The sequence below is a fragment of the Barbus barbus genome, assembly GCF_936440315.1.
Source record: "Barbus barbus genome assembly, chromosome: 42".
In the NCBI taxonomy this organism is placed as follows: Eukaryota; Metazoa; Chordata; class Actinopteri; order Cypriniformes; family Cyprinidae; genus Barbus; species Barbus barbus.
In genome coordinates this window covers 21992-36494 of record NC_136720.1, presented here as the reverse complement: position 1 = coordinate 36494, position 14503 = coordinate 21992, and the positions used below count along the sequence as shown (strand labels likewise).

The window sequence follows — 14503 nt, the reverse complement described above, 5'->3', positions numbered from 1 at the left end:
TATATTATGTTGGGTGTCCATCTTTAAGATAATCACCATGTTTAAAATGAAACCATCATATTTAAAAACATTATATTAATCATATCATATAATAAAATATAATTTGTTGTTACTACTTTAAATTATTATGGGATCTCATTCAATGCTTTCAGAATCTTTACTTTTAAAATACAGAAACAAAATAATTTTAAAAATATATTTTTATATTAACATTTTAATGACGGTATATTTATTGAACAAAAATTATTTTATTAATCAAAATAAGCGGAAAATCGTACAAACTTTGCTAAAGTGATTTTGAACAAGTATTAACTTTTTAGCTGAAGTATTTGTATCAATACTGTGTGCCTTTTGCCCCATGTATTGGGTAAAAGGCCCCCCTTGCCACCTCAAAGATTTATTAGATTTTTAAACAAAATAAACCACTTGTATGATTTTTCACACCAAATCTGTTGCTCCATAAATATTCAATACAAACGTATATATGGTTTTCTGCAATCATACATTTTGGGCACAGTGAAAGCATGTTTTTTTCTTAAGGTGTGCCTTTAGTCCGTTGTACCCTACCTCTGTTTTGTCAGAACTGAGCCGGAAAATACTGACCATTCAATCTTTGATATCACTAATAGATTCTGCTAACTTGTCAAAGTGCAAATTACAGCTTCTTACATAAAAAGACTCTTTACAGTCATGGGGATTTCCTTAAGAAATTATTTCATGAGGTTACAGGAAGTTTTCTTCAAGCCTGAATAACAGATAATGATTTCCAGCTCAATGAAATGTTGTGCTAGGCAATACTAATCAATCATTAACTTTTAGTTCATAAATATTGGGTAGACTGAGCCTCATGTAAGCATTTTCAACAAGACAAGATTCAACATGAGTATCCAGGTAAGTAAATTTTTCATTCTAAATTAGTCTAAATAAAAAACAGTTTAACAATTGAAAATTACAGAAAGCTTCAGCTTATCAATATATATTATCAATATTCTTAAAACAATAAATATAAAAAGTTAAAAAATATTTTAATATGCAGTGAAATCTGCCTACCTTTAAAAAGCTTATTTATCTTAGCTTTATTTCAAGTTTGATTCTATATTTCATCAGATTTTCAGATTAACTCTACATTATACAGGACGTTTATTTTCTGGTTGACTTGCAAGACTAGTCAATACTCTGCCCATCACTCAACCAGAGATCGCTGGCAAAAAAAAAATTTTTCTGCTTGAAAGGAATACATAAAGGAAGAAAAAGCCAAAATATTAAATGCTGTGAATATCAAGTTAACAGTCTCAATGTTTATTTTTGCTGTCTATAGATTGTAAAATCAAAAGTATGTACACAGACGGCACATGAAACATGATGAGTGATGATGTAGAAATCGCTGTTGTTGGCATTGGATGCCATTTTCCTGGAGGTAATTCCTATCAATTTACAGTGTTTCATTATTTGTTCAGATTATGATTTTGGCATAAATTGTATTTACATGGTATGTTCTCGTCTATTTTAGGTGAGGGACTTGAAAACTTCTGGAGAGTCCTCCTTCATGGAGAGAACTGTGCAGTTCAGATACCAAATGACAGGTTTAATCTGTCTCAATGGTACAATCCAGATGAGAGTAAAGCAGGAAAGACATACACAGCAAAGGCAGCACTTATTGATGGGTAAGGCTTCAGTTCATTTGCCCTCACTAAAATGACTTATGATTTTCACTTATGTTTGTCAAGTTCAAAAATGGTCAAAAAAAGTGGCCCTTGACTTATCATTAACATTAATGAATTTACATTTATAATTTGTCAGTCCTGGGAGGTATTCCAGAAAGCAGGTTATGTGACATACCCGGGTATGTTTAAAGGTAAGTAAGCAGTTAAACTCAGCTTTCGGTTCCAAAAATAGAGGTAAATTTCAGGGTATTTAAGATGCCAGAGCAAATTATTGTCTGAACATAACCTGCTCCGGAGTAGCTTCTGTTTCAGGGTTAGTTTACTTTAGAGCTATCAGCGCATGTGTACTGACGGGACTTCAGTGGACGTGACAGATTACACTTAATATTATATATTACAATATAGTTATCAAATATGCAATATTAAAGTGATAAAGTATTTATTTCATGTTAACTATTGTCAAGCGTCGTGTGAATGTATAGGGTAACATTTTATGTCACATCTTGGAATGATGTGAGCTTCATCCTCTTATTTTCATTTAAAATAAAATACTACAGCTTTCAACTTTTCCTTCCTATTTGCGATGATGATGATTCTGAAAGAAAATGCATCCTTTGTCTACTGATTTCTATAGTAACGAATGCCACTTTGATGCATATTTTGTCTGACTGACAGTTAAAATTTGCACTCTTATTTCAAAGTTCTTGTTAATGTTGAGAGTGTCAGAGTCAGAGAGTGCTACAAATGCAACATGAATGCCATCCTGTGACTGGCGATACACAGTGGAGCGCATGAAAGGAGAGATGTGGGGCACGAACAATGCTGTCCAAGCTCTCCATTAATTCGTGCTTGTAGTAATTTAATGTATATACTTTTATACTATCGAAATCGCGATTCATTTGATTTGTAGCATTTTAAATTGATAAAGCCAAGCAGTAGTTTCCATGCCTGGATATTACTGACAGTCATTTAACATTAGGGTAGCCATTTATTTTATGTAAATTACCTTCTGTCCCCAAAAGGTGTAAACTACTCAGGTCTGGGGTCTTGATTAATGCAAATTCCTATTGTAAGTTCATGTTTTACTTTGAAGGATGTTTTGTCAAGAACTACAGTCAAGTCAAGTCAAGTCAGCTTTATTGTCAATTCTTCCACATGTACAGCACATACATACAGAGAATTGAAATTGCATTACTCTCAGACCCTTGGTGCATACAGTTAACATTAAACACGTTCAGATACAGATAAATACAGTTTAAACATATGTGCATACAACTATACAAATATACAAATGAGGATATTGTAGAAAAAAAATAAACAAATAAGAATTAGATCGATAAGTGGCATAAGGCGCATGGCAGATAGAGTGCAAAACCAGTTAAATAAAAACAACACTGTGTAGATATATTTGTAGTGCAAAAGAGCTTATCAGTCTGAGGACATTGTAGAAAATAAAAAAAGAGAGATAGATAAAGTGCATAAGGCACATGGCAGAATAGATGGAGTGCAAACCAGTTGAATGTACAAAAACAAAACTGTGCAGATTTGTTTTGTTTTGTTTTGTTATGAGTGTAGTGCAAGAAGAGCTTATCAGTCTGTTAAAGTGACAAGTTCGGATAAATTTTTGTCAGACTATCCGAAGAGGTAATTTGCAGTCAATGTTGGATGGGTAGTGATCAGCCAATGCTGCACAAGTGACAGGTGCCGGTCACAGTTTGTTGGTCGGTGGGGGGGGGGGGGGGGGGGGGGGGGTGTCACAGAGTCAGAGTTCCTAGTGTGTTGCTGTGTTAAATGGGGGTAAAAAGAGGGGAGGGGGGGCAGGGACGGGAGGGAGTTCAGCTTCCTGACAGCCTGATGTATGAAGCTGTCCTTCAGTCTGCTGGTCCTCGCCTGGAGACTCCACAGTCTCCTCCCTGATGGCAGCAGACTGAAGAAGCTGTGTGTCGGGTGGGTGGGATCGCCTGCAATGCGGAGGGCTTTGCGGGTGAGACGGGTGCTGTAGATGTCCTGGAGGGAGGGGAGAGAGACACCAACGATCTTCTCAGCTGCTCTCACTATTCGTTGAAGTGACTTGCGGCAGGATGCGTTGCAAGCGCCATACCACACAGTGATGCAGCTAGTTAGGATGCTCTCGATGGTGCCTCTGTAGAAGGTGCACATGATGGGGGTCGGTGCTCTGGCTCTTCTGAGTTTGCGGAGGAAGTAGAGACGCTGCTGTGCTTTCTTGGCCAGTGCTACAGTGTTGTTAGTCCAGGAGAGGTCCTCAATGATGTGCACACCCAGGAACTTGGTGCTGCTCACTCTCTCCACAGTCGCACCGTTGATGGTCAGAGGGGCATGCTGAGTGTGTACTCTCCTGAAGTCAACAACAATCTCCTTCGTCTTCTTCACATTCAGAGAGAGATTGTTGTCACTGCACCAACCGGCCAGGCGGCTCACCTCGCTCCTGTAGTTTGTCTCATCTCTGTTGCTGATGAGACCCACCACGGTTGTGTCATCCGCAAACTTAATGATCAGGTTAGAGTTGTGTGATGGTGTGCAGTCGTGGGTCAGCAGAGTGAAGAGGAGGGGGCTCAGCACACATCCTTGGGGGGCCCCAGTGTTCAGTGTGATGGTGCTGGATGTGTTACTGCCGACCCGTACTGCTTGAGGTCTCCCGATCAGGAAGTCCAACAGCCAGTTGCACAGAGAGGTATTGAGCCCCAGCTGGGCCAGTTTGTGAGTGAGCTGTTGAGGGATGATTGTGTTGAATGCTGAACTGAAGTCTATGAACAGCATCCTGACATATGAGTCTTTTTTCTCCAGATGTGTGAGGGCTGGGTGGAGGGCAGTGGTGATGGCATCATCGGTCGAGCGGTTGGACCTATATGCAAACTGGAAGGGGTCCAGGGAGGGGGGGGAGGACAGACTTGATGTGGTGCAAGACTAGCCGTTCAAAGAACTTCATGAGGATGGGAGTGAGTGCTATTGGACGGTAGTCATTGAAGCAGGATGGAGATGACTTCTTAGGGACTGGAATGATGGTGGTAGCTTTGAAGCATGTGGGGACAACGGCCTGATTTAGCGAGATGTTGAAGATGTCTGTGAAGACATCAGTGAGTTCCACTGCACAGTCTCTCAGTACACGCCCAGGAATGTTGTCAGGACCCGGAGCTTTGCGTGCATTGATCCTGCTGAGGGATCTCCTCACACTGTCTGGGGACAGCGTCATCACCTGGTCACCGGGAGGAGGTGGAGTCTTCTGTGCAGTGGTGCTGTTTTGTGCCTCAAAGCGAGCAAAGAAGGCATTCAGCTCGTTCAGCAGGGGGATGGTTTTGTCACAGGTCTGTGGTGGGGGCTTGTAATCCGTAATGGTCTGTATCCCCTGCCACAGGCTCCGCGTGTCTCTGCTGTCGCTGAAACGATGGGCTATCCTCCTGGAGTACTGTCTCTTGGCCTCTTTGATGCCGCTGGATAGGTTGGCCCTAGCTGTCTTCAGGCCCTCCTCATCTCCAGCTCTAAAGGCAGCGTTCCGAGCCTTCAAAAGTCTGTAGACCTCCCCTGTCATCCACGGCTTCTGGTTGGCCCGGACAGTGATGGACTTTGTGACCGTTACATCATCAATGCACTTGGAGATGTAGGCAGTAACAGTCTCTGAGTACTCTTGGAGGTCTGTAGTATTGTTGTATGTGGCAGCCTGTTTAAACATATTCCAGTCAGTGGTGTCAAAGCAGTCTTGAAGTGCCTCTGACGACCCTTCCGGCCACACTTGAATCTGTTTGTGTATTGGTTTGATGGCTTTAACGAGCGGTCTGTATGCAGGCATTAGCATGACAGTGATGTGGTCTGAGGCTCCGAGGTGGGGGAGGGGGAGGGCCTTGTAAGCTCCTCTCTGGGTGGTGTAAACAAAGTCCAGAGTGTTTTTCCCCTTGTTGGAAAGTCTATGTGTTGGTGAATTTTTGGGAACACACTCTTTAAGTCTGCGTGATTGAAATCCCCAGCCAAGATAAGAAAGGCATCTGGGTGGGCTGTCTGCTGCTCACTGGTGTGCTGGTACAGTTCATTTAGTGCCTCACTCCTGATGTTGTTGCTGGAGCTGGGGGGGATGTATTCAGCAACTAGCAGTATGGCTGAATATTCCCTCGGTAGATAGAACGGCCGGACCTTAATAATCATAAACTCCACCAGGGGTGAGCAGTGTTTGCAGACCACAACAGCGTCGCGAAACCATGCATCATTGATGTAAACACAAAGCCCGCCGCAACCGGATCTTACCTCCCTCGACGAGAGCTCTGTCGGCTCGATAGCATGTTAGCTGGTCGAGCTGTATGGCGCAGTCCGGTACACTGTTGTTAAGCCATGTTTCCGTAAACACAAAAACACAACAGTCTCTTACAGTCCTCTGAGTAGAGCGGAATAGTCGGATGTAGTCCAGTTTATTGTCCAAAGAGCGTACGTTCGCCATTACGATGGTGGGGATAGCTGGCTTGTGTGGGTTGGCCGCTAGCCTAGCTCGGATACCTCCGCGCTTACCCCTCTTCTGCTTCCTCTCACGCCGCTTGTAGCGCCTCCGCTGTGGGCGAGATGCAGTAGTGGGGGTCGGTGATGGAGAAGGCCTTCTGAGCAGACCGAGGTCCCGCAGCTCTTCAGTGTGCGCGGAGTTTAACTCTAAAAATGTGGTTCTGCCGACATCGAGCAGAAACTCACGACTGTATGCCCGCTTAAAGACAGGTAGACGAGACGAAGATGTGCAAAAACATTGCGACTTACAAGACAAAAAACACGAAAACACCGGTTTGTCGGGAGAGAGAGAAGCTGCTGCGACTGCGCGCGCCGCCATCTTAGGTAAACATCAATGCTAATAATGGGGTTTCCCTTTAAAAGAACAGAGTATTGTAGATCTAAATGCAGTTGAAGTCAGAAGTTTACATACACCTTGCAGAATCTGAAAAATTTGAATTATTTTACCAAAATAAGATAATACAAAATGCATGTTATGTTTTATTTAGTACTGACCTGACAAATGTACAAAGAAGCAAAAACACAATATATAACATAGACTATGTATGTACAGGTCAAGTATGTGCAAATTAGAAATGAGAAAATAAAAATAAAATAAGTAAGTGTGGTGAATGGATAATGTATTATAGTTGTCTGAACGATCCAAAGCTGTGTTTTTTTTGTTTAGTGATAGATGTTCATGAGTCCCTTGTTTGTCCTGAACAGTTAAACTGTCTGTATTAAGGATAAACCATGCATTAAGAGCCGGGGGTGTAAACTTTTTGTATTTGAAGATCAAGGTAAATTTAACTTAATTTGTCTTCTGGGAAACAAGTAAGTATCTTCTGTAGCTTCAGAAGGACAGTACTACATGAAAAAACAAAACAAAAAATATTTAGGCAAAATAAGAAAAATGTACTCAACTTCATTCTGTTCAAACGTTTTCACACCCCGGGCTCTTAATGCATGGTTTTTCCTTCTGGAGCATCAGTGAGCATTTGAATCTTCTGTAATAGTTGCATATGAGTCCCTCAGTTGTTCTCAGTGTGACAAGATGAATCTCAAAATCATACAGTCATAGTTGGAAAGGGTTAAAACACCCAAAAATGTGGGACCTGAAGGATTTTTCTGAAGAACAGCAGGCAGTTTAACTGTTCAGGACAAACTAGGGACTCATGAACAACTATCACTAAACAAAAAAAAAACACCGCTGTGGATCGTTCAGGTAACAACACAGTATTATCTCCACCCTCAATACCACGACTGAGGTGCCCTTGAGCAAGGCACCGAACCCCCAACTGCTCCCCAGGCGCCGCAGCATTGGCTGCCCACTGCTCCGGGTGTGTGTTCACGGTGTGTGTGTGTGTTCACTGCTGTGTGAGTGCACTTTGGATGGGTTAAATGCAGAGCACGAATTCCGAGTATGGGTCACCATACTTGGCCGTATGTCACGTCACTTGTTCCACTTGTTATGTTGGCAGTCGTAGCTTAATAGATAGAGTGTTGGACTTGTAACCCTGTGGGTCGTGGGTTCGAGTCTCAGGCTTCGATTCTAGACCAAAATTGTTCGAGGAAATAGTAGAGCAAGTGAGCTATACTGTCATTGATGGGGAAGCAATTCAGTTCATAGCGTCTGATTAAATTGTGAGATTTGTGAGAGAAAATCGCCAAATGGCTAATAAAGAGTTGTACTGTGAGGATCTGTTGCAAATGTCATTCGCCGATTCTGACTCTGAAGGGGAATATTTGCCTTTTGGAAATGACGATCGCTCGTCTTATGATCGCGCTTCTCCCGGTACATCTTTTCCGTGCAATGGTGCCACTGCGCAAGGCGCGATCGTTCACAAAGCACAAACAAATGATCATTTCAACACTTTGCCCAACGGGGATGGGGGTGACAGGGGTGGACGTGGTCTTAGTGTCCATAGGAGAGCTGTTGCCCTCTGATGATCGGCCAGATTGCGTCATTTGTTCTGATCGCGCGCGTTCCAAGGGCCGCCAGCAGACAGTACAGGTGCAGTCAGTTTGGGGTAGGTCTGTGCGCTATGCCATGCAATGAGAGGTACCATACTCTCAAGAACTATAAACTGTCACATAGATACCTGATTGGGCAGATAGCTGGTCAACTGATCAAAAAATAGGCACATGTATTTTACTATGGCACAGTAATATAGTAATAATTAACTACTTTATCCTGTTTTACTGTTGATTTCCTCTTTTCCTAATCATTTTGAATGAGGATAAAAAGACAAAAAACAACAACAACATGCAAATAAGTTCAAACATCCATTCAATATCTATTATTTCCTCAATATTACTGATGAACTGATCAAAAAGTAGGCTACTGTTCACATGCGTTTTACTACTATATAGTATAGTAATATAATAATAATTTAGTACTTTCTCCTGTTTTATTGTTGGTTTCCTCTTTTCTGATTATTGGGAATGAGGAGAAAAAGACAAAAAAAAAAATCAAACATCAATTCAATATCTACTATTTCCTAAATATTATGAAATTCAAGAGGGCTGCCCCTGATGACATCATAATATGCAAATTAGATTAGTATATTTACACCCCACATAAACTTTCGGTCATGCCCAACATTTTTCTAATTTACAGTAGATCTCTATCTTTAAGCCCTTTCAAGCCACAAGCTTCTTGATGTCAAAATCCAGCATTTTTTTCAAAAAAACCCTGGCGCCTAAAGGGTTAAGAATCAAGTGTATGTAAACTTTTGAATGGGGTCGTTTTTATCAATTCAAATCATTTTCTCTTGTGGACTATATGTAAATTTATTTTATGTGAAATATCAACAAGGGACTCATGAACAACTAAACAAAAACAACAACAAAAAAAAAACAGATGTGGATCATTCAGATAACGACACATTATTAAGAATCAAGGGGTGTAAACATTTGAATGGGTCATTTTTATAAATTCAACTATTATTTTCTCTTGTGGACTATATGTAAACATCTTTTATGTGAAATACCTTATTCAGGTCAGTACTAAATAAAAAAATAACATGCATTTTGAATGATCCCTCTTATTTTGGTAAAATAATTAATATTTTGCAGATTCTGCAAGGTGTATGTAAACTTTTGACTTCAGCTATAGGTTGAGCCTCAACCTCTGATTATTGTAATATTATTCTAACTAAGTATACATAGGAAACCACGACATGATTAAAACGTTACCATGAGAGGAAGGTACTGATCATGACCTCTGGTTTAATTAAGTGTGTACAGATCTATGGGGGCTAAATAATATACTTTTAGAAATTAACAAGCATGGTATGGTTATCCAAATAATATTAGTCAATTGCCTCTGTCTGAGACTGACGAGTATTTGATTGAGATTGTATACCTGGCCAGTAAGAGACTCAAAGTGTTATAGGAATCCGGATTCAATAAAGATTTAAATAGATTAATGTGTAGTTAAACTATTATACAACTGACCAACAATAAATTGACATTCTATTCTAAAATTTGAGGTTGTGATAAAATGGAGTCAAATAAAAATAAATTGGAATTAAACTACTTTGCCACACTGAAAAGACAGAACACACAGGAAACCTTCCCCCGCTCTATTGGAAACCATCATTAGGCCAATTTGGCGGGCCTTACGTATTCATGATGACAAAAGACCATCATGAAATTAGCTTGATTCACCAATCTCATCTAAAGTCTAATTAGTGATATTAAATGTGTTATCATTAATATTTTGCATTACCTGTGTTATTGCACCATGAGATCCAGCAGTTGCAACAATCAGTTATTCTGAAAAATATAAAAACATGTTGAGCACAAAGAGTTCAATCAGCACAAGAAACTCAACAATGGTGACAATCAATAAAAAGCTTCATGCCGCAGTGTACAGTGAGGAAAAAAAAATATTTGATCCCCTGCTGATTTTGTACGTTTGCCCAATGACAAAGAAATGATCAGACTATTATTTTAATGGTAGGTTTATTTGAACATTGAGAGACAGAACAACAACAAAATCCAGAAAAACGCATTTCAAAAAAGTTATGAATTGATTTGCATTTTAATGAGTCAAATATGTTTTTGACCCCTTCGCAAAACATGACTTAGTACTTGGTGGTACTTAGTAGTTGATGCCAAAGAGCTGGATTTTGGTCTCATCTGACCACAACACTTTCACCCAGTTCTCCTCTTAATCATTGGCAAACTTCAGACGGGCCTGTACATGTGCTTTCTTGAGCAGGGGGACCTTGCGGGCGCTACAGGAGTTCAGTCCTTCACGGCGTAGTGTGTAACCAATTGTTTTCTTGGTGACTATGGTCCCAGCTGCCTTGAGATCATTGACAAGATCCTCCCGTGTAGTTCTGGGCTGATTCCTCACCGGTCTCATGATCATTGAAACTCCGCGAGGTGAGATCTTGCTTGGAGCCCCAGTCCGAGGGAGATTGACAGTTATTTTGTGTTTCTTCCATTTGCGAATAATCGCACCAACTGTTGTCACCTTCTCACCAATCAAGTCAAGTCAAGTCACCTTTATTTATATAGCGCTTTAAACTATACAGATTGTGTCAAAGCAACTTTCCAATATCAAAATAGGAAAATAATGTCAATAATGTAAAATGACAAGATTAAACACTCAATTTTCAGTTAAAGGCATTTCATTATTGAATTCAATGATGTCATCATCCAGCTCAGTTCAGTTTAAATAGTATCTGTGCAATCAAGTCGACGACATCGCTGGAAATTAAGTGTCCCCAACTAGGCAAGCCAGAGGCAACAACAGCAAGGAACCAAAACTCCATCGGTACCAGAATGGATAAAAAACTTTTATCGGGGGCTCAGTCGGGGGCCAGTTCTCCTCTGGCCAGACGAACCAGCAGTTTGTTCCAACTGCAACAAAGTCAGATTGTGTAAAGGACTCATCTGATTCCAGAGGTCTTGTCCCGATGGCTGTCTAAGAGATGAGGTCCTCACTGGGGATCTGTCTCTGGGGCTCATCTAAGTGTCCTGGTCTCCGCTAACATTCAGGGCTGTAGAGGTCATCTCTAGGTGCTGATCCACTATCTGATCTGGATACGGACTGGATCAGGTGGCTACGGTGATCTCGGAATAAGAAAGAAACAGACCAATATTAGCGTAGATGCCATTCTTTTTACGATGTAAGAAGTACATTGGGTGTTATGGGAAGTGTTCCCATTTCTGGTTGACCTAATTAATGCAGCCTAACAATCCTTTAACCTGTTAGCGTTCACCAGAGCGACCTCGCACTGAACGCTCTTTGTTTGCATGTGTCATTGTTTTCTAATAGAATAAATGAAACGGGACAAAGTTAATCTTGACAAACTATATATCATTCTGAGGGTCTAAGCCTCAAGCATCGACGACAGATCGCTGTTTTTCGATGGAAAGCTTATAAGGACTGAGTGGCACAAATTTGCTACATTTGTGTAAGCAGTACACATCCAAACACGCAGAGTAAAAAAGCAGTACGTACTTTTATCATTGTAATAACGAGCCACAAACGCATCCACTGCTGAAATCCCAGTTTAGTTAGAGAGGTAAGGGTCCACAGAACAACATCCCAGCGAGCACTTTTAGTCCAGCGAAACAATAACGTTGTAATAAGGATGAATATTCCTTTGTTTACGTTTCATTTCTTCAGAGAGTTATTGTTCGCGTCCGTTATGGAATAAATTACGCTCAAAAACAGCGTCTTGGTGGTAAAAAAAACAACACTGTGTTGTAGCATACTGTTTTACAAACATAATGAGACCGTCTACGGAAAAAAAAGTGTCAGTATAGATTATTATAGAGAAAAAAAATATCCTCACACTATGCTCCTGAACGGGAGTACAGTGTGAGAACAGACAAAAAACCTCAGCATAGAGCACAGTCAATACAGGAACACTTGCAAGATAATCCAGCTCAGGCGACCAGCCATCCGGTCTGCAGCCATTACAGCGCTAACCCAGACCCGTTATCAGTCTGACGGGAAGAAGCGTCAAAGGCGTTGGATGGGGGTAGGGAGGTGAATGAATATCTGTATGTGTGTATGTGTAAGTTCGTGTGCCTAGAGATCCGCCGCGCTGGCACTCCAGACAAGTTGTCTCAGTCCGCAGATTGTATTGCCATGGAAACGACCTTGGCCGGAACCCAAACGCTCGACAATCACAAGGTGTTTGTTGAGGGGGGAGGGAAGAAAGAGCGTCTCTCTGCAGTATTCATCCGGGGAGTTAGATTCCAGAACAACCTTGCCAAGCTGTTCTGTTGTTTTGGGAAGCCGAAAGAGATAAGATTGTTTGGTCTTTGGGCGAAAAGCTGCCTTTTATTTTCACAACTTATTCTCATTGTCCATTCTGATCTCCTTGTCCATCAATTTTCCTTTCCAAAGCCGAGAGCTTAGCCGTGATCGAATCCATATTGCGGTTAATAGTCTCTGTCTCAGAGTTGACCGCTTGCTTCAATCATGACGGGCAGCCTTGTGAGGTTTTGGACAGCTTTTCCCGTCTCCTGAATTCTCCAATAACAGGGTAACACCTAATCCAAACAGCAGAAACCCAGTTATCATGGTTCCGAATAGGTAGATGTCTTCAATGTCCTCCACGGAAAGAGCCGCCAGACACACGACCCGCCACCTCTTCCATGCGTCCATCGTGTAGCCAGCAGGACACTTGGGTTCTCCCGATCCCAAGATGGTGTCAATTGCATTAAGAGACCAGTTGATCAGATCCATAATTTCGGTTTTGTAGAATATTGCGGAGAAAGTCTCTTCAGTGTCAGACAAGGACAAGACAGGAGAGAGCAAGCAGGGGTGATAAGGGCAGGGAGGGAAGAAAAATGTGACCGCCTTCGATGAGAGCCAAACGAGATAGTATGTATATTGAAGTATTCTGATTGCCAGACATGAAGTGATATTGGCAGACATGGTCATACAGTCAGTAATCGCACGCTGATGTGGGTCCATTCAGATGATAATCATACAGATGGGCCATATAATCAATAATAGCTGATCATTGAATCACAATGATAGCTGTCATAGAGTCTGTAATAAATATGCTGATGTCCGTCCATACAGATGATAATCATGCAGATACGGCCACATTCCCCACACACACATATGAAAAATGTTGAAGAAGTTTTTTATGGATAAAGCAGATCGCTAAGTTCCCTTTCGAAAGCTACAATCGATGCTGCGCTGCTCAGCGCATTGGGAAACGTCTTTAGTCGTGACCAGCTGTGAATATTGTGTGTAACACGTCGATAGAATTGACCCGGAGGTAATATAGCCTCGGTCGATGACGTCATCGGCGCGCACCCGCAACACGAGGCTATAAATAGATTAGCCACAGGTGCATCATCAGGTCTTTTGTCTTCAGACCATTCTGTGCATGTGTGCATCGAGTGAGGTAGTGTGCAGAAAATTCTCATTCTCAAATCTTTTTTGCTCACGTTTTGTTACGGGGCTGACGAGACGTGAGACGTGCAGATCCATATGCAAAGCTTTATTATAAAACATGGTCATAAAACAGGCAGGGTCAGAGATCGGCAAACAGGTATGGCAAGGACAAGACAGAGCAATCCGTGGAGCAAGCGTGGGTCAACGATCAGCGAACAGCATCCAAAGGGGCAAGGCAGAGAGATAATCCAGAGTCGACAGCAATAATCCAAACGGGGAGCGAACACAGTCCAAACGGCAAGGCAAAGGGGTAAATCCAGGAAACACGGGCAGGGTCAGACACGGCAAGATAAACAAGGCAAGACAAGACTATAAGAATGGCTCTGTAAAGTTGCTATCGCTGAATGAGAGATAAACGCTAACAATTACAGAAACAAAACAGAAACACGGAATGGCACGGTAAAGCAGCTAGCGCTAGGTGAGCACTAAACGCAGATCAATACTCGGCCTTGAGCAAGAGCAAGTCCCAGACTTAAATAGTGCGTGAGTGATTGTGAAATGATAATCAGGTGTGTGTGATGTGTGAATGGTGACAGCTGTGATCTGTGCAATGGATTGTGGGAACTGTAGTCCAGTGTGCTGTGTAGTGTAAGAGTCAATGTGGTGAGTGAGTGACATCTGGTGGCGAGTTAACGGAAGAGCATGGCCAGGATTCGTGACACGTTTCAACAAAGAGTTTAAAAAGTAAAAGATGAGAAATGAGCCAGCAAATCAGTAAGTGTTGTGTCCCTCCATGCTCCTGTCCCATGTCTGAGCTGGATACACACGATTACTGTTTTGTTTGTTTGGGGGAAGAGCACGCAGTTCTGGCTATAGAGAAAGGCGGGTGCGAGCATTGTGACCAGCTCACAGTTAAGATGCTTCGCTCCCGTCTGAACTATTTCCAGTCCGCACCCGCATTACCATCGTGGGGCTCTCG

The 14503-nt window shown here is 41.8% G+C and overlaps 1 protein-coding gene across 1 annotated transcript in view; it reads left to right on the top strand.

The window, feature by feature from the left end:
• The first annotated feature begins 1343 nt into the window (after window positions 1-1343).
• The window catches only part of LOC306861347 (mycolipanoate synthase-like), a 33445-nt gene continuing 20285 nt past the window's right edge, over window positions 1344-14503 (top strand). Inside the window, exons 1-2 of the mRNA XM_079403561.1 lie at window positions 1344-1417; window positions 1511-1664. Of these exons, the coding sequence (XP_079259687.1) occupies window positions 1360-1417; window positions 1511-1664 (212 nt within the window). The 5' untranslated portion in view covers window positions 1344-1359. The remainder of the gene's footprint in view (window positions 1418-1510; window positions 1665-14503) is intronic.